The following is an 18,266-nucleotide window of genomic DNA, read 5'->3' as shown; positions in this document are numbered from 1 at the left end:
TGTTTGGGGGCCTTTCCATCATTAAGTGGATTTACAGCAATTTCCTTATGTGTTTTCTCCAAGGGATTCTGTTATGAGAGGCACATTAAATCTCCATTAATACCTCATTATCCGACTGATAAGATTACCATGATAATGAGGCAGAAATTCTAATTGTTTCACTTCTTATTGTGCCTTTCATTAAATCATATACCTGGAAGTTGCCATCGGAGCGAGGAGCTGCAGCCCCCGCGTGGGAGCCCGGTCCTGCGTGCTGCTCCCGGCCCGCGGATGTTGGCACAGGGACTCCTCCTCCTCCTCTTCCTCCTCCTCCTGCCCGTGGCCGCTGTGCTGCACAGGGCCGGTGCCCGGCGGGCTGTGTGAGCACAGTGCAGGACATGAGGCGGGCTCACTCAGAGCTGTGCCCGCCAGGCTCCGGGACGGAGCTCTGGTGCCGTTGGTATCACTCTTCAGTGCAGCGGTGCCCTTCTGCTCCGGTAACTGCAGCACTCTTACTGAGGCTCAGGCGTGGGCCCCGACCCTGGCAGTTCCCCTCCCGTGGGCTCAGTGCCTGCTTGCATGCCAGGGCTGTGGCTTCACACTGCTCTTTACCAAGGGCTTCCAGGTGCAGGGGTGTACAGCGTGTCACGGCCTCCTCTGAGCTGTTACAGCCCATCAGGTCAATGATCCATGCACTAAAAAGTCTCTAAGCAGGAGCAATTATTGTCTATCATGTGTCAAAGGCGCCTGTATTGACCCCGATAGATGGAGCCATTATGGCCTGTTGAGTCAACGATCCATGAACCTCAGTCCCTGGGAGTGGAGGTCCTGTCTCAGTGTGACACCTCGGCCTGTCCCAGCACAGCCAGACCCAGCTCGGCCTGTCCCAGCTCGGCCTGTCCCCACGGATGAGCCTCGAGCAATCTGGGCGCTCAGCTCTGTTCCTCAGCTTTGCTCTGCGTTGTGTCTGGGTGGCAGATCCTGCTGTGCTGGGTGCGTGGGTGCCTCTCACCTCGGGCAGAGCCCGGACCAGGCTGCGGGCGGCTGTGGGGACACGGGTGGGAGGTGGAGCCCGGTCTGGTGTTGGTGCCCCTGCCCGTGCTGCTCACGTCTGGATCCGCAGTGGCAAACAGCGTTATCCTGCACAAGTGGGCTCCGTTAGGCTCCTCCTGCGCTAACAAGGCGATGTCTCCATAGTAACCGGCGCATTTGGAGGGCAGGAGGCACAGGGGAGACAAAGCCTGCGCAGGAACAGCGGCGGAGCGCAGTGCAGCGGAGGCGATGCCTCCAGCGCGGTCCTGCGGGGAGCTGGGGCCCACGGTGCAGCCCCGGAGCTGCTGTGGCCACGCGGCAGCAGGGGATGGATGCAGCAGGGTGAGGTCCTGGCACTGACCTGCCGAGAGCTGCCTGTGCCCGTGGTGGTCTGGCTGTGCTGCAGCAGCTGTGCCGGGCACGCGTGGGGCTGGTGGGGCCCTGTGCTGCTGCCCGCCCCACCGGCCGCCTGCCCACGTCCCCGTGTCGCCAGCAGAGCCACTGGGCTGGGGTTAATCAACATTCATTCATGTTTCCAAGTGTAAATTGAGCATTTGTTTAATTACGTGTAAGTAGCAATACATTCTGGCCATTATCTAAATCACTATTTTATTTCCTGGATGTGGTTTCATAATACTGGGTTGGTGCTCCAGCCTCTGCATCATTAACAGAGAAGAGTTAATGAATATAAAAGCGTAAAGGCTAATTACACTTTAATTTACAATCACAGTCTCATTTTGGGACCACATGAAATCTGTTTTGAAAACAATTCAAAAAAAAAATCCCAGTGCAGGTCTGTGTGGTGAGAGTGGGGCTTTGGCACTCAGTGCAGTGCAGCACGGGGCACAGTGCTGCGGGTCCAGGGAGGAGAGGAACGTAAAGCTGAGCCCGAGCGGTTCACCTGAAGGAGACAAAGATTTATAGGGCTGCAGATGTTGAAAGCAAAATTCAGCAGGACTGCTGACTCGAGCACTTTGCAATATTTACAATTACGAGAGATGTAATGACGTGCTTTGCAGGAGTGGGGCTGGAGCAGGGGAGGTATGGGTGCCCAGGTACCATGGGGGATGCGATCTGGAAGTGAAGCTCACAGCAGGAGAGGTGAAGGAGGGCGGCTTAGGGCCCCGGTTCTGCTGTGACGCCCGCGGGCATTGCCCCTGTGCACTGCTGTGCATGAGTGCACGTGGGTGTGCAGCTCTGCTGCCGTGGTGGTGCCGAGTGAATATCTCTGGGTTTCCTTCATTGTTCGGATTCTCTCAAAAACGAAATAAAAGCTGAGTGCTGACTTCAGGAGGGAGCAGGGCCTGTTCTCCGCACTGGGCTGGCTGCCTGCAGCGGGAATAAATCTCCCCGGGAAAACCACTTTGCTCGCACAATTTCAGTCCAGCAGGGCACAGTGGCATCACTCACTTCTTGTTTTATTTAGCTGATTATCCTTTATTGGGCCAGCGGAGCTCTGCGGGAGCACAGTGCTGTTCCAGGGCTGCAGGCAGTGATGCCCGTGGGCAGATCTGTGTCGGGGCTGCACCCCGGACAAGGACAGGATGTGTCCTGCTGCTCCCAGGTGGTTCTGGAGGTGACTCTGGGCCATCTGCTCAGGCTTTTGAGGACTCAGCACTCACCATGGCCTGGAGGCTCTGCAAATGCCTCTTCCAGAGATGGATATGCTCCGCCAACACTGTGACACCGTACAGGGCCATGAGCTGCTGAGCCCAGCACTGGGCCATCCCCGCTGTTTTCCCCACTCTGGCACCAGAGCTCCGTGCAGCTGAAAGCCCTCCGAGTCCCTCAGACAAGTTTGTCATCCGCTTGTCACCGAGCAGCAAGGCCGTGTCACTAATGAACACATCCAGCGCTCTGAGTGCCTGCAGTTGCTAATTGAAAGCATTCACAATTGGGAATTAATGTGGGTTAGGAGCACTCCCTGCACTAATAAAGATTTGCCTTTCAAAAGCCTCTCTCTGCTGCAGTGGCAGTGGGGCAGTGCTGGGGAGTGGCACCGTCGGCCCATGTGGCACTGCGCTGTGTGGTGTCCCCGTCCGCGCTGCGTGGGCTGGCAGCACGCTGCATCCTGCTGCGGGCACTGCTGGTGCCCGGTGCCCTCCAGCAGCAGCTGCAGCTGGGGTGGCTGCTGCTCTGCACAGCGCAGTCCTGCAGGGACACAGAGGCCCTGCTGGGTGCAGATCTCCCAGTACATTGCTCTGGAATGGGGAGCACAGCCCTGTGGCTGTCCCATCTCTGCCGGGGCCGGATCCTGCTCCCCCAGTCCCCACTGCTGCGGTGTTAATGGCAGTGATTTTGTATTTACTTCAGATCGTGGATGGAAATGCTGAATATCACCACTCGATGATTCCCCATTGACAGCCGCTTTCTGAGCGCTGTCAGTCACTGTGTTCCTAATCCTTTTAATGTGTGCTCTATTGATATTACATAGAGCTAATTTTTTAATCAAAACGTCACGTACTATTAAATCAAACTCCTAACAGGACCTGCACGTACTGCTGCTCCTCAGCTACTTTCATTAGTTGCACTTCTAAATTCAGAGAACAAACCCGGGTTTTTTGGTGAGCCCCAGCAGCTGCGAGCTGTGCTCACCGGGCAGCAGCACTGTGCCGTGGTCTTCTGCTCCGTGGGATCAGTGGCTCCAGGTGGGATTCTGCAGTGAGAGGGGTAAGGGGCTGTGATGGCCGCGCGTTCCACGGTGGGCGGGGGCAGCCTGGGATGCAGTGTGTGCGTGGGATGGGGACACACACCCTGGTGCCATATGGGAAGTTCCTGGGCACAGGGAAATGGATATGGGACACGAGGCTGGGGTGGTGGCATGGCCCTGCTGCCACCTGCATTGGACGAGGAGTGGGGCCAGGGCACTTCACGGTTAATGGCTCGGTGGGAAAATGGGAATTTTCCTCCCATACTGGATGCAGCCTCTGACCTGAAAACAACCAATCCAGCCTCTCCTGGACGCGGAGCACGAACAGGCGTGCAAATGCAAGATGACAGCCCACAGCACACCAATATGGTTACCAGCTGTCCAGCTGCCATGGGCCGTGCTGTCCTGGACACAGGTGCAGCCGGGGAGGGGACGTGGGTGGGGGCACACTGCCCATCGCCACGGGCACAGCGGCTGCACCACCCCCACACCTCGAGGGGCCCCCGGCAGCCATGCCCCCGGCTGCACAGCGGCCACGTGAGAAGCTCTGATTCCAGAGAGCAGCCGTCGTTTGTGCACCTTCCTTAATTCCTGAGCTAGCTTCCTCCTGGTCCTCCTCCCCTCGCAGCACCTCCCTGCTTGGGCCCTGAGCCGTGGGACCCACGGAGGGAGCGGTGGTACCCTGTGCTGGGCCTTTGCCATCTCTCTTCTCTTCAGATCAAACAACTCTTTGTAAATCTAAATTAATAAGGTTGCGCAGCTATAGACAGAGGAACACGTACTGTATCTTGTCTTTGTCGATCAATGCATTATATCATCCCATAAAACTGATTAAAAAGCAGAGCAGTTCATCTCGCCAGGTTCCACGTCTCAACATTATAAATTTCATATTATGGTTAATGATTGTCAGTGCAGACGGAGTACATGCGAGCTGATCAGCATTGTAGTTTGTAATTAATTATTGGAGTGTTGCTGCAGAGGACACCGAGGAGGGGGTGGCTGCTGATTAGCAATTTGTTCTCTCTAAAACACTGAAGGAGCGATGGGGATGGTGCGTGCCTGGCACTGCTGGCACACAGAGCGCTCTGGGACCTGCACCGCCGCTGCACGCGGCCCTGGGGCACACACAGAGCCCGTTCCCAGCCCTGGGTGAGCGGTGTCATGTTTGTGCCCAAGGCCCAGGGCTGTGCTCTGCAGCCCCATGGCCCCACATCCCCGGCCCCATCTCACTGTGTGTTCTTCCCACAGCTGGCGACAGTTTTCATCAGGAGAAGGGAATGGCAGAAATTCTGCAGGAGACAAAAAAAGCCAAGCCCAAAGTTCCATTAAAGGCGAACTACCATTGGCAAGTGTGCTCTGTAATTGGATTAGGTCTTCATCAAATCTTCCCATTTGCGGAGGCGTGAGCAGTCCCGGGGCTGTGCAGAGTTAATCAGCGAGGCCGGGGGGGGCCGTCTGCTCCTCCGCGGGGGTGCTGGCTGATCGAGGGGATTTAGCTTTTATTGACTAATAATAATGTTTTACAAAGGGAGAAGCGGGGCCCTGCGCCAAAGGAAAGTGTCTGAGCTCGCAGAGCGACTGGTGCACAGCGGCGGTTTGTGTTTGTTTATTTTCCATTCCTGGGTTTATCACGGTGATGATTTCAGTCCCCCAGCAGCGAAGCAATGAGAAGCACCAAACTGGAATGCAAACGGCCACGTTTCCCCACAAGATGGTTTTCTGTGTGGGTGAAAGCTTCTGAACGGCACTGTGGGAGAGCAGTGCTCAGGAAGGGGCACCTGCAGTGCATCCCAGCACTTGGAGCAGTGCTTGAGAACATATGCTAAAGGATAGTAAAGCCCAGGACAAGGTTTACGTGGGAGCACAATGTTTAAATATTTTACATCTCAGGAACCCTGATGCTAAATAGCTCATAGTGTAAACAAATGTTATCATTTTAGAAAGAATTAGCACTGAAATCTTCTTTGCGTGTTCCTGCTGGGTCAGCACACAGGTCAGCGAGGCAGCAGGTTATTGTTCATGGGCTCCCACTTGTGCCACCACCACACTGCAGGCTGGGACAGGGATGGGGACTGTGGGCACAAGGCCCTCCTGTTCCCTTGCGCTGCTGGGGTGAGCGTGGGGTCCCTGCTCCCCCACGTGGAGCTGCCCCAGGCACAGGCACAGGAACGGGGATGGCTGAAACAGGGCCAGGATGGGGTCAGGATGGGGCTGTGGCAGTGTGTGAGCAGTGCTGCAGGGCTGCAGGCAGCGGCCTCAAGGTGGCACGCTGGGAGTGGGAACTGCACCGCAGAACAAAGGCGGCTGCGTGCAGCCCAGCCTGCATCTCAGCTCACAGCCCAGCCTGCAGCTCACCCTGCAGCCCACCCTGCAGCTCAGCTCACAGCCCAGCCTGCAGCCCACCCTGCAGCCCAGCTCACAGCTCACCCTGCATCTCAGCTCACAGCTCACCCTGCAGCCCAGCTCGCAGCTCACCCTGCATCTCAGCTCACAGCTCACCCTGCAGCCCAGCTCACAGCTCACCCTGCAGCCCAGCTCGCAGCTCACCCTGCATCTCAGCTCACAGCTCACCCTGCATCTCAGCTCACAGCTCACCCTGCAGCCCAGCTCACAGCTCACCCTGCATCTCAGCTGCTGCTCCGGGCAGGAACGCGGTGCAGTGCTGATGGCCAAACCCCACAGTTGTCCGGATGGTGTTGTCACAGATGAGCAGCATGAAAGGGAGCGCCCATGAATGAGGAATCAGGTGACTCTGCAGTGCCCGTGGTTTGGCATCAGCATGTGCTTTCCTGCTGGCACTGCTGCTAGTCCCACATCAGCCCCTCCTGTGCACACATTGGTGTGAGTGCACCCCAAAAAGAGGTGGCACAGCTCCCGGCCGAGCTCCTGCCCTGTCAGCAGTGCTCTCGTGGCCCCGTGCTCACAAAGTTTTGCCCACTTGGTGCCATCCTATGGCTGTGGCCGCCCGCTCCGTGCCGGGGCTGTCCTGCAGTGTGCGCGTGCTGGGGGAGCTGCTCGGTGCTGCTGCCTTGACATTGAGACCTAAATTTGCTGTAAAACCAAATGGATACACACACCCACATTTCTGAGGCTTTTAGTTCAGCAACAAGTGAATCCATCAAAGCCCAGCACCTAATTTAATAGCAATAATGAAAGGTGTGCGTCACTATTAATTTAAGCACTCCAACATTAGCCTTGCACTTAGAAACCAGCAAGGCAGAGCTATTTACAAATGAATGTACCGGGGCAATAAATTGAAAGTACTGGTTTGACCTGCGGTGCCTGCTTTTTTCATTTATACGCAGATACATTTCTATAGATGAATTTACTCCCGTCTCTTTAGCAAGGCCTCCCTAATTAAGTTGAAGTGGCAGTGGAAGTGTGGCAGTAAGTGTGGAAAGAAGCAGCTAAAAATGTATTTAATTCATTATAAGTAATCTTTGATACCAGGAGGTTGGATAAAGGTTTGCAGTATCAGAGCAGGCTGCCGAGGAGGCCAAGGAGATTGCTCGTGAGCAGCAAAAGCATTTGCATCGCTGGGTTTGACCTCCTCACACCGAGGGAAGGAGCGGCGTGGGGGGGGGCTGCCGGCTCCAGGACTGCAGTGGGACGGGCGGGGGCTGCGGTGCCAGGGGGGCTGGGGTGTGGGGTGCTGGCTCTCTGCTGTGTGTGCCCCCGGGATGATAACGTATGTTAAGAGGAAGGTGTATGTCACCCACATTAAGGGAGTTTAATGCGCTCGGAGTCACATTATTGTACCCTTGTAGAATACATTATCTGTCATGCTGCCTTTACAGGCTGTCACCTCGCAGAAAGGCTACAGTGTTCCTGGAAACCATTATCAGGCTCTGATGATACGATCAAAATTGGAGTGAGCTGTGTGGTGGGGGCCGTGAGGGCCGGGGCCCTCTGCACCGCACTGCAGCGCTGCGGGATGGGGCTGCCAGGGCTGCAGGTGGGGGTTGGGGTCAGGGATGGGGGCACATCACCACGGGACCCCTCGGGCAGCGGCTGTGTGAGCAGCGCAGCTCCCAGGCCGGGCTGGGGCCCGTGGCCATGCCCTGTGAGGCTCAGCACCGCTCGGTGCAGCATGGCCCGAACACAGCGGGAACCGGAGCGCGTCGGCCTCCAATACTGCTCTTCCCTTCCCCTGTCGGGTGAAACTAAAAAAAAAAGGAGCCTGCTTTTTTTGGAGTGTAATCTTCTGCCCGCGACAAGGAGACGCGTAAACTGATAAATTGCAGATTAAACGAGTGCCACACTCCACTCCAGTCCCCGGCTGTTAATTCCCCTGTTGTGCAATTCCCCGCTTTCAGGGCCTGTCAATTCCACCTAATCGCAGGCGGCACTAAAACACCCTGCCCTGACAGCGCGGGCCGCCAGCCCCGCTCCTCACTCAGGTGGATTGCATGCATCACTTATGCACAAATCAGCAATATGCCAGCGGGGAGGAATTATGTCGGATGACAGCCCCGACACGCGGCGCAGACCGCAGAGCGCGTGGCCGTGACAGATTGCGGTGCACGGCTGCGCTGGTGCGGGAGCGGCTCTGGGACACAACCGGGCACCTCGTGGGGGGCAGTGCTGGCCCTGCAGCACAGCTCAGCGCCTGGGGCCGTCCTGCAGCCCCTGGGGTCATTCTGGTGCATGGGGCAGAGCCCGGAGCGGGGGCAGGAGGCACTGGGCCCGTTCTGGCCGTGGGTTGGGGTTGCCCCGTGTGCCCCACCGTCTGTTGGTGTGTTAGCATTTAGTTCGCCTCAATCTGTGATCCTGAAAAGCTTAAATTGATGACAGCCTTGCTGTTACTCATTAATAATTGCTTCATTACTGCATGCGATCGCATTCTCCTGACAATAATGGTGTTTGCTGGTGTACTTTTAATCATCTGGTGTTTCAGCTCCCTCACTGAGCCCCAAACTCCTCGGTGTGAATCCCCTGAGAAGCAGTGTGTCCCTGCATTTCAGTGTCCCTGTGCCGGGGTGGCCGCCGCCAACCCCCATGCAGCTGCTTCCCTCTGTGCACTGTGGGCACGAGGACTCACCCTCCCTGGGCCGGGACCCAACGCTGCTCCTCGGGATCCAGCAGCAGTGCCCTGAGCTCTCCACTCGTGTGGGACACAGGGGGCACACGGGGCACTGCTCAGTGCCATGGTGCAGCAGCACAGACCGACCCCGTGCTCCCATCCGCAGCATTAAAAATCTGCTGCGACTTGTCAGAAAAATGAATAAATGAGCGCATTATTTTTTCATTTTGGAGCTCAGCATCTGTTTGTCTAATCAAGAAAGAGAACTGGGAAAGTCAACCAGGGCTGACGCACACATTTTATTTAACTTTTCCTCTGTCAAAGGAGTTTAAATGTGTAATGAACAGGCCATGGTGATTTGAAATATAATCCCATTACTCTGATGAGATTACCGAGGCTGTGAGAGTTCACAAATCATACTTAGGGTTTTTAGAGCGGACAACACCCGCTGAGGTTTCTCTTTTCCCTCTTTTCGTTGTAGCAGAGGCCGTGGCACCGCGTGGCACCGCGCAGCTCTGTGCCCGCTGCTGGCGGCAGTGCCAGCCCAGCTCTGAGCAGCGGGGCCGCTCCCCGCAGCCCCGCAGCCCCGCACGGCTCCCCGCAGCCCCGCAGCCCCGCACCGCTCCCCGCAGCCCCGCAGCCCCGCACCGCTCCCCGCAGCCCCGCTCTTCCCCGCGCTGCAGCAGCCGCCCCGGGCCGTGATTTAAGGAGCATTAATTTTAGCAGCAGCGGCGCCCAACACGGCCGCCGTGGCAGCGCTCTTCCCTGGAATTCATGGGCCCATTACAAACACGTCTCCATAAATAACTCCCCCCATTAATCTCGGTGCTGCACCCAGGGCGGGGCGATGGCTCCAGCACGGGGTGTGAGCACAACGCTCCACGCAGAGCCCAGCCCCGGCCCAGCTGCCATGGAGGTCCCCGGCCCACGGACATCTCTGCTCCATCTCTCCTTGCAAACCACACCGGGGCCCTGGAGAAGCCCCGCAGCTGCCCCGGGCACAGCACTGCTGCTGTGTGGGGCTCATTCCCAGCGCATGGACCTTCTGCACCTGCGGAGCTCAGGGCTCCTGGGGCGGCTGGAAGGAAGGGCAGCTGAAGAAGAGCCTTCCACTTCTATCTAATTCGAAAGTAGATACAGAAGTGTATCATTCCAGTTTGGAACAGAGGTTTAATTGGCTGCGTTAGGTGGAGAGGCCCTGGCATGAAGCAGATTCTGTACATGCATTATGCATCGCTTGGAGTAACCCCTGGCAGCGCTGCTCAGCCCAGGGCTGTGCCAGCACAACACAGATGTTGCAGCACTGCAGCTCAAAAGACCTTTGCACACCTCCTGGAGCAGCACTTGGCCTCTGCAGGATCCTCCCAGGGCCCCACACCACCACAGGTAGAGCTCAGGAGCAAGAAAATGCGGGCAACCTCCAACAGGGGCTGATGCACTTCAGGGAGAAGTGTCCCTGCTCGGCAGCCAGCAGCCGCCCTCCCTGCAGAGGCCCAGTAACACAGCATGGAAGGAACAGCTTGCTTCCCTGACCCAGTTGAATGCCCATCTGAATCAATTAAATCTACAACTACCGGGGAAGGACCAGCCGGGCCAGCTCCGCGCTCAGCTGCACACAGATTGCAGCCAGGAGCCCGCTCCGGCTCCTGCAGCAAGCTCCACGCGCTGCAAATGCGTTCTCTGCACCGCGTGCTCTGCTCTGCATTTTGAAAGAAAATTCATTTCTTAAGTAAAAATGTGATGGAGTGTCTCGGAGGAGGCAGACTCAGCCCGGCCCCACGTGGCGCAGCGGTGCGGGTACGGCCCCACAGGGAACCCACACCCACCCACACCACGGCAGCACTGAGCAGGGAGCAGTGCTCTGTGACAGACCCAAGGTCTCACTGCAAGCAAAGCACTGCACCTAGTGAACATCTCCTGAGATTGAGTAGACGTGGCAGCAGAGTTATGGCCAAGAAAAGAAGTTGGAGATGGATGCCACTCCTGACTCCAAAGTAGGGAACATGTTTAGCTAAAAAGAACTGAAATTGGGTGACAAAAGCACATTCACGTAACAACTTTAATGTTAAATAGTTCACAAAGCTGAATAAAGGAATAATTTACATGATGTTATTGAAAGGTCTTCCTCCATTGCATCTGTGCTGCAATTGTGCATACAAAATACTTAAAAATACTGTACTATAAAACATGGTTTCTCTTGTTTATCCTTTGCTAATAGGAACTGTGGGAGACTGCACACGGAGAGCGCGTGGCCCCGAGGGGCGGCACTCGTGTGCTTCCGAAACAGAGCCTTTAAAAACAGGACTTCAAAGCAGCACACAGCTGACACGGCCCAATGCCTTCCCACTGCCCCTCCACTGCGCGTTAGGGCTCAGGGCGTTCTCTGTACCAAAGCAAGGTAGGACACTGCTGCAGGCCGTGCTGTGGCAGCAGCTGGGAGGGCACAGAGCCCCACGGAGCCCCACGGAGCCCCACAGGGCCCCACACGGCCCCACACAGCCCTCTGTGCCCGCTGGGCTCCGCAGGGCCGTGGGTATGAGCTCGGTACACACCCGTGGCTGCAGTGCAGGGCTGCAGCTTCAGCAGTGTAGGGAGATTTGTGAGATGCCTCTGGTGAGCAGGACCAAAATGCAGCTCAGGATCCCTAAAATCCCATTTATACGTTCCCTGATACGTTAAGGGCAGACAAGGCAGCATAGGTACAAGTCCCAGCACAAAGCAGATCGCTGTTCCTGGGGGAGGGGCAGCCCCAGCCCCATGTGCCAGCCATGGCCCCTGCACTGGGTCGTGCTCTCCTCGGGCTGCAGACACTGCCTCGGTGCTGCGTGCAGCATCCCTTCTGGGATGCAAAGCTGAGGAGCACAGTTACAGAAACCTGCTTTGAGAATGAAGCAGAGAAGACCTGAACCTCCTCAGCGCTCCCCCACGTCGCTCCCTGCCATGGCTGCTGCTCCTGGCTCACAGCCCCCTCCTGCACGTCAGCAACAGAAGTGAAACCATCTGGGACTGCAGCCTCCCCCCATAAGAACTGTGCATCAGATGGACCTTGGAAAAGATGACATCTGTTTATTAATAGTAAAAATGGATACATTTGTCCTACATTTTGTTTTTAGAAATTTGATCATGTCACAAGCAATACCTGTGTGTACGTGGGTGTATTACAGATGTATATAATTTATTTTAACCAGGCTGTGAAATAATATGTAATCACATCTCTCCTTGTGATTGTACATAATACAGTAATTAAATGATGCCAGTCTACGTCATTCTCTTATTTCTAATCAAAGGAACCTGAAGCGTAACAGTCTTCTTTCCGGCTGATATGGCTCTTTATTTGTGTCACAGGGGAGACCTCCCCTCCCCAGGGAGGGATCATCTCCAGCCGTGAGGGTCGGGATGGTGCCCATTTCCTCCCCGGCTGCTCCTGCGGTGGGCAGCGGGAGCACCGCCGCTCCGCCCCGGCCAACCCACCCCGAGCACGGCGGTCAGGCTCTGTTCCAGGCCCGGTGCTACTGCTGTCCCGATCTCTTCTCCTTCTGGAAGCTAAAGCTTGTTCTCCTGTTCAGTTTTCTCTGTTTCTGAGCAAAATATTCAGCTCTGGCCGTACTTGCTCGCGACTCCAGAATATAGTTTACCTGCAGGACACAAAAGGACTTCAGTGCAGCGCTGCCCCAGGAGGGCACGGACCCTCACACCTCCCACGGAGCATCAGGAAAAGGGCAAAGCCACGGCAGCAGTGACCCCCCGTGTGGGCCAGCCCCGTCCCCACGTCCAGGCAGCTCTGTGCCCAGGGCGTCCTGCTGGCTGCCGCGCTGCTCTGGCGCAGTAATGGGCTTCAATAAAAGATTTTATCAGCTTTAATAAAAATAATACTTCCATTATGATGTTTGCATACTCAGCTAATCTCAGAGTTTCCCTGTGTTTTGGCACATTTTACTTGATGAAAGCATTTTTAAATGATATTTAACAAGCCTGCTATTCCCTAAATTTATTATCTCCAGTGCTTTGTGATAATCACATAGATAATTTTAATGGAAGGTTAATGCAGGAATCAAAAAGATAAAAATGCCCTTTGGTCCACCATTAGCTGGTTAATATGCTGTGGCTTAAAACTTGCACGATTTTATGCACTATAGAGTGTTTCACTTTCATTGCATATTACAGCTTAAGGCGTAGAAATATAGGGAGTTTTCATGGTCAATAAAGCCTCGGTGTCCTGCACTTGATCATGTAAAAAGCCTAATTTGAAAAGTCTGATTTCTCTACATCTCTTAACGCTGATGGAACTGAAAATAAAGCGGTAACACACACACAAAGCCAGGAAGCGTTCTGTACAATTTGCAGGGTGAAAAAGAAAGCACTGTTTGGTGATGTTTCTCCCCTGAATGTTCTCATTACTCAGAGCAGAACTTTCTTCGCCCTTTTTGTGAGAGCAGCTCCAGACACTGCAGGTGAGGTGGGAGCAGAACTGCTCGGCTGTCCGGCCTGAGCAGCAAGAAGGCGGCAGCACGCAGCAGGTCAGCACCCAGCAGTCACACAGCAAAGCAAACTAACAGATGGACTCCTAAAATCACTGTTCTTTTGGATTTTGAATTGATAGAAGATATTAGATCACAGAAAATGAAGTTTAATCTTCCAATTTCTTTCAGGAAGTAGATCAATATGTGCATCAATGAGCTGCAGGAGAAGCCAGCAGTTCTGGGTGAGTGCCTGGGGACGGAGCGGTCCTCCTGCTGCACTCAGTGCTGCCCCAGCACAGCTCTGCTCTGCTGCACTGACACCAACACTGTGCACTCTGCCTGTGCCCCGCGGCCCCGGCGGTGCCACCTCCTGCCCAGAACTCAGCCCGGGGAGCAGGAGGAGTCCTGCACGGCTGCTGGGGGTGGGAAGAGCTCCAGCAGCCCATCTGGGAGCTGAAGCCCCTGAGAGCTGTGCAGGTGCTGCGCCGTGCCCACGTTTCAGCTCCTCCTGAAGACTTTCATGTCGAACAAGTGGTACAACGCTCGGAATTCTGGGTCACGTTAAAATTTAATACTCACCTTCAGTACAATTTCATTGACAGTAGCAGCATCTGATTCAAAGTACAGGTGTTTGTAGTCGTGATTGCTTAGATATGTAAGTTTAAATATTGCATGACCTGCAAAGATAAGAAAAAAGGTTCAGAATATTCCTCTAAAGTTTTCCGCGGAGCTGTGCGCCTGACAGAAGCAAAACACAGATGGTGATCTTAGCATACCATCAGCACGACAGAAGGGAGCAATGAAACGCTGACAGGCTTCTCGTGTCATTTCAATTTAAGGCAAGTGGTGGCTTCCAGGAGCAGCTGAACTCTTTCAATAAAGTTCATTTTCCCATCACATCCCCGCTGCAGGAAATGCAGAGCTCTATCAAGTGGTTGGTTAGCTCGCAGCCAGCCCAGGCTCGCACCGCCGCGCTGCAGCAGCTCACCCAGCAGGTCACTGCTCACGGGCACGCGGAGAGAAGTGCTACACTCAACGTAAAAGGCCAATTAACCCCAGAACTGTCCTAAAATCCTCTCCCCAGAACAACACCCAAACCCACTCCGTTGCTAAGGCAAAGGAAAATGTCACCGTGTACACAAAAGGATGCAGCAATGAGGGAAGCAGGCAGAACAAAATAACACACAGCCAGTGTTCATCTGAGCAGCACTGTGCTGGAAGGCATCCTGCAGCTCACACCCAGCCCAGGCTGGCAGTGACCGCTGGCCCCGAAGTGACAGACGGTGCGGAGCAGCAGCAGGGCTGGGGCTGCAGCACACAGTGCTGTGGGGCAGGGTGGGAGGCAGCACAGCCCTCACTGCTTTGAGGCGAACCCTGAGCACACCCCAAACACAGCGCTGCTCCGCCCGTTGTTATAGAACGTATTTGGTTCAAAGGCCAAAGTTGGTAGTCCATAAAGTAACGGCCACGTTACTGCAAATCCTTCCTGGAGGAAAGCTGCTCCAAAATCTTATTTACATGACCTAATTCTGAGCATTTCCAAATAGTGACTGCTATACGCTCCGGAGCTGTGGCCAGAACATTTGAGGTGTGCGTATTTTACTGTGGCATGTTAATTAAACACCATTATGATGCACTAAACTGGAAAAGAAATTCTATATTGAAAAATCAGCTAATCTAACAATAAAACCCCCTTTAAATCTCTCATCAAAGACGCCCTCGGCACTGTGGGTGTGCACTCCCAGCTGTGCTGCTCAGCACTGTGCTCCCAACGCCCGTGGGCACCGCACTGAGCCCACGCAGCACTGCGCCCACCATCCACACACTGCAGCCCCACACCTCACCAGGGGGATGTGGGGCACAGAGCCACACAGGGAGAAATCAATGCAAAAAATTAAGGGAGACCACAGCCTTCGTCACGCCCCATGAAGGAGCCCTCCCAGGATCCCCAGCTTTCCTTTAAAGGTGATTTACTCCTCCTTTCCAGCAGAAGCAGTTATGCAGCTGACAGAGGCAGAACACAGAAGTTCATTTCCAACACTTGTTCTAGGATTGTATTGAGTCAGCTGTTCTGAAGACAATTAGAGCTACAGATGCCAATACCAATTCTGCTGCATCCCGCTGCACGAGGCAGAGCTCACCCTGCTACTGTTCCTCCAGCAGCCCAGAGCCAGTGACAACCTGTGCCAGGGCAGCATCCCTGTGCCCCTCATCCCTGTGCCCCACGTCCCTGTGCCCCACGTCCCTGCATCCCCACGTCCCTGCATCCCCACGTTCCAGCCCAGGACAGCAGCTGTGGGGTGGGACTGCCCCGTGGTGCCCCAGCCCGGAGCAGGATGAGCCCTGCACTTCAGTGGAAAGAGGCTAAGAAGACTTTTCTTTAGAAAGTGCATTACAGTATTATGTTTATGTGCTCCCATGTCCACAGTGCACTATTTACAGCATGAAATATTAGTTCATTGAAATCATAACTGGCACTTTGCTCCGCTACTGTTCCAGCTAGATAGAATTTATGAATTGTGAGATTGATTTCCATTTCCAAGAGTGCTTAAATATGTGATGTACCACTTTCCAATAGAGCACCACCTCTGACAATTCAGAGATCAATAGGAACTTCAACGGTTTTATATTTCCATACGAGAATATCTGGCAGCAAACAGCAGCAGCTCGAGTGCTTTCTACCGTACATGACGGCAGAGTTAAAACAAACGCAGATTGTGTAGCAGTGATGTCACCACAACGACTCCTGCATGAGCAATGTGTGCTCCGTCTGTTTGGAGCAGAGCTGCTCAGCCCCAGCAGCTGTCACCAGGACCATGGGCAGGTTACACACGTCAGCTGTGCTGGGTGGCTGAAGGCAAAGGGGAATGAACAGGGACATCACAATGCTTTGCAATCAGATTTTACTGTCTGCATGATGAAAATATGGAATATTTTCAAATATATTTTTTCCTTACGACATTCAGGGAAGTGGAGCTCATCCCAACTGCACATCACCCCCTACATTCATTGGTTTGGTGTCAATATGAGGCCAATGAGAAATTCTGCTGCAATGTTTCCCAGAAGTTCAGGAACAGTTTGTGTTCTACCTCTTCCATCGCTCCCGAATTCAGGGGGTACCAAGAGCCCCCGTCTGCTAGTGCCAATCTTTAGAACAGTGTGCACTAAATTAAATCACTAATTAGCTGAAGGATGAAAAGAATATTCATGAATTGAAAAAAAATAAAACAAACATGGGGAAATGCAAATTTATGTTAATTTTTCAATATACCTCGATGATTGTTTTGTCATTACGGGGCCGTGAGGCATAAGTCAACAATTAAGAGTTATTAGTGGAACACACAGTGAGAGAAGGACCTCTCTGAAGAACAAAACATGGGCACCATTCCACATGGTGACCATTTTCACCATTTCAGAAACGGTGACCACAAGAGGACCAAGTACAGTTAAATAGATAAGGAATAATGAAGACAAGCAGTGTTTCTGAACAAAGCCAAGTTCAGTTAAAACACCGCATGAAATGCTGCAGACCCTGATCATCAGCTGCTGCTGTATCACATCTCAAAGCTTTGAGGAGGGACTCTAGTTTTAAATCTACAGCACTGCTTCAGAAAGCAATGCCACGAGCCTGGAAAGTCCTACAAGAATCAGAAGTTGTACCATCATCAAAACAGCAGTCTTGGCACAGCAGGTCCCTTGCAGGGGATGTCAGTCACCCACAGCTGCCATGGGGCTGCCAGGACGTGGCACTGCATGCATGGCAACAAACACCACGACCATTCAGAGCAGGAAGCCGCAGCCCTGCCACCCCCCCACGTGAAGAGCACTTCCCACAGCTCGGCTCTTTACGTTCTGCCATGGGCTTCTTACAAAGCTCTGCTATTAGAGCATGCCTTGTTTCCAGATGTCCATAAAGAGCCCACTTTTATATCAAGTTACAGTAATGATTCACACATCTGGATTTTTTTTCCAAAGCCCTTTGTTTTTAAACTGAGTTTTTACCAAAGGCAGAATAAAGGTATTTTTGCAAGGATGCTGAAAATCAAGGGGGGGAACTCAGGGTTGCCCCAAACCTCTCACCAGCAACCTTGTTTTGGAAAAAAGATGATAAATAAATCAAAATGCACTAAGCAGTGTTTCCACATGGCAATCTCCTCCTTCATTGCGTCTGCACCTCATCAATCACGCTATTGTCTGCTTGAAAGGCGAGCCTTGTAAATGTCATATCCACTCAAGCCCAAGGAGAAGCGAATCAAAATGCAGCAAGGAGTTTTAATTGGATAGTGTAATTAAACTAAAAAACCCCAGCAGAATAGCTTTGACAGAATAGATGAAGACCCCTTTTAATAGGGCTACAAAACATATTTGTTAAAAGGATGAGGCAATGCACGCTCCTGATTGTGCTCCAGAGGACTTTGATGCAGCAGCGGATGCACTCAGCGCGCTGCAGCCACGCGTGCACGGGGGCAGGAGTGCCCTGCCTCCCCAGGCCAAGGGCCACTGGGCTCTGACAGCTCTGTCCCTTGCCAGCCCCATGCTGGCCGCAGTGACCTGTGCACAGACCGGAGCTGTGACAGAGGTGGGAAGCGCGATGAGACCGAGTGCCATATGCGCTTTGCTCTCTTCCCTCTGAGGCATTTTGCTGCTCTGCAGACCACATGTCTGCATGCATTAGGACTCACTTCTTTCTGATGCACACTTTGAGGTTTCTTTCACTCCAAGCCTGAAGTAGTGCTAATGTTTTCTCTGCTGAATCTATTTTTTACCCTTTGAGCAGAATCTGTCATCGGGCTTCCACCATGTACGATTTTTGCTCTGTTATTTCAGAGGCCACATTACTCACAGCAGGAGCATTAATATCGGGAACCACCACGCAGTATTTCGTGCACCATTTGCACAGTGCCCAGGTAATTGCTGCCTCTTTGCTCTGGCCCCACTGCAGGGCCTCGAGCAACCATGCAACATCTTTATTGGAGCTCCTGAGCAGCGGGAACCCGCTCCTCCCCAACGTGCTCTGCCCGTTTTTAGTCCTTTCACAACCCCATAATGAACTCATTAAATTAGTACTACCAACGTGCATAATCCAAAGGAACTCGATACTGAATTAAAACATCAAATACCT

General features: G+C 53.7%; 1 protein-coding gene across 2 annotated transcripts in view; it reads right to left on the bottom strand.

The window, feature by feature from the left end:
- Positions 1–12,156: 12,156 nt before the first annotated feature.
- The window catches only part of MAPKAP1 (MAPK associated protein 1), a 73,420-nt gene continuing 67,310 nt past the window's right edge, over positions 12,157–18,266 (bottom strand). For both annotated transcript variants that reach the window (XM_065737327.1, XM_065737328.1), the window contains 2 exons: positions 13,724–13,821; positions 12,157–12,319 (listed from right to left, as the gene is read on the bottom strand). In XM_065737327.1, the coding sequence (XP_065593399.1) occupies positions 12,194–12,319; positions 13,724–13,821 (224 nt within the window). In that variant the 3' untranslated portion in view covers positions 12,157–12,193. The remainder of the gene's footprint in view (positions 12,320–13,723; positions 13,822–18,266) is intronic.

The sequence above is a fragment of the Cyrtonyx montezumae genome, unplaced genomic scaffold (genome assembly GCF_038088225.1).
Source record: "Cyrtonyx montezumae isolate F1298 unplaced genomic scaffold, pur_monq_1.0 scaffold_20, whole genome shotgun sequence".
NCBI classification, from domain to species: domain Eukaryota; kingdom Metazoa; phylum Chordata; class Aves; order Galliformes; family Odontophoridae; genus Cyrtonyx; species Cyrtonyx montezumae.
The sequence above is the reverse complement of the archived record's forward strand: the minus strand, read 5'-3'. Positions and strand labels throughout refer to the sequence as shown.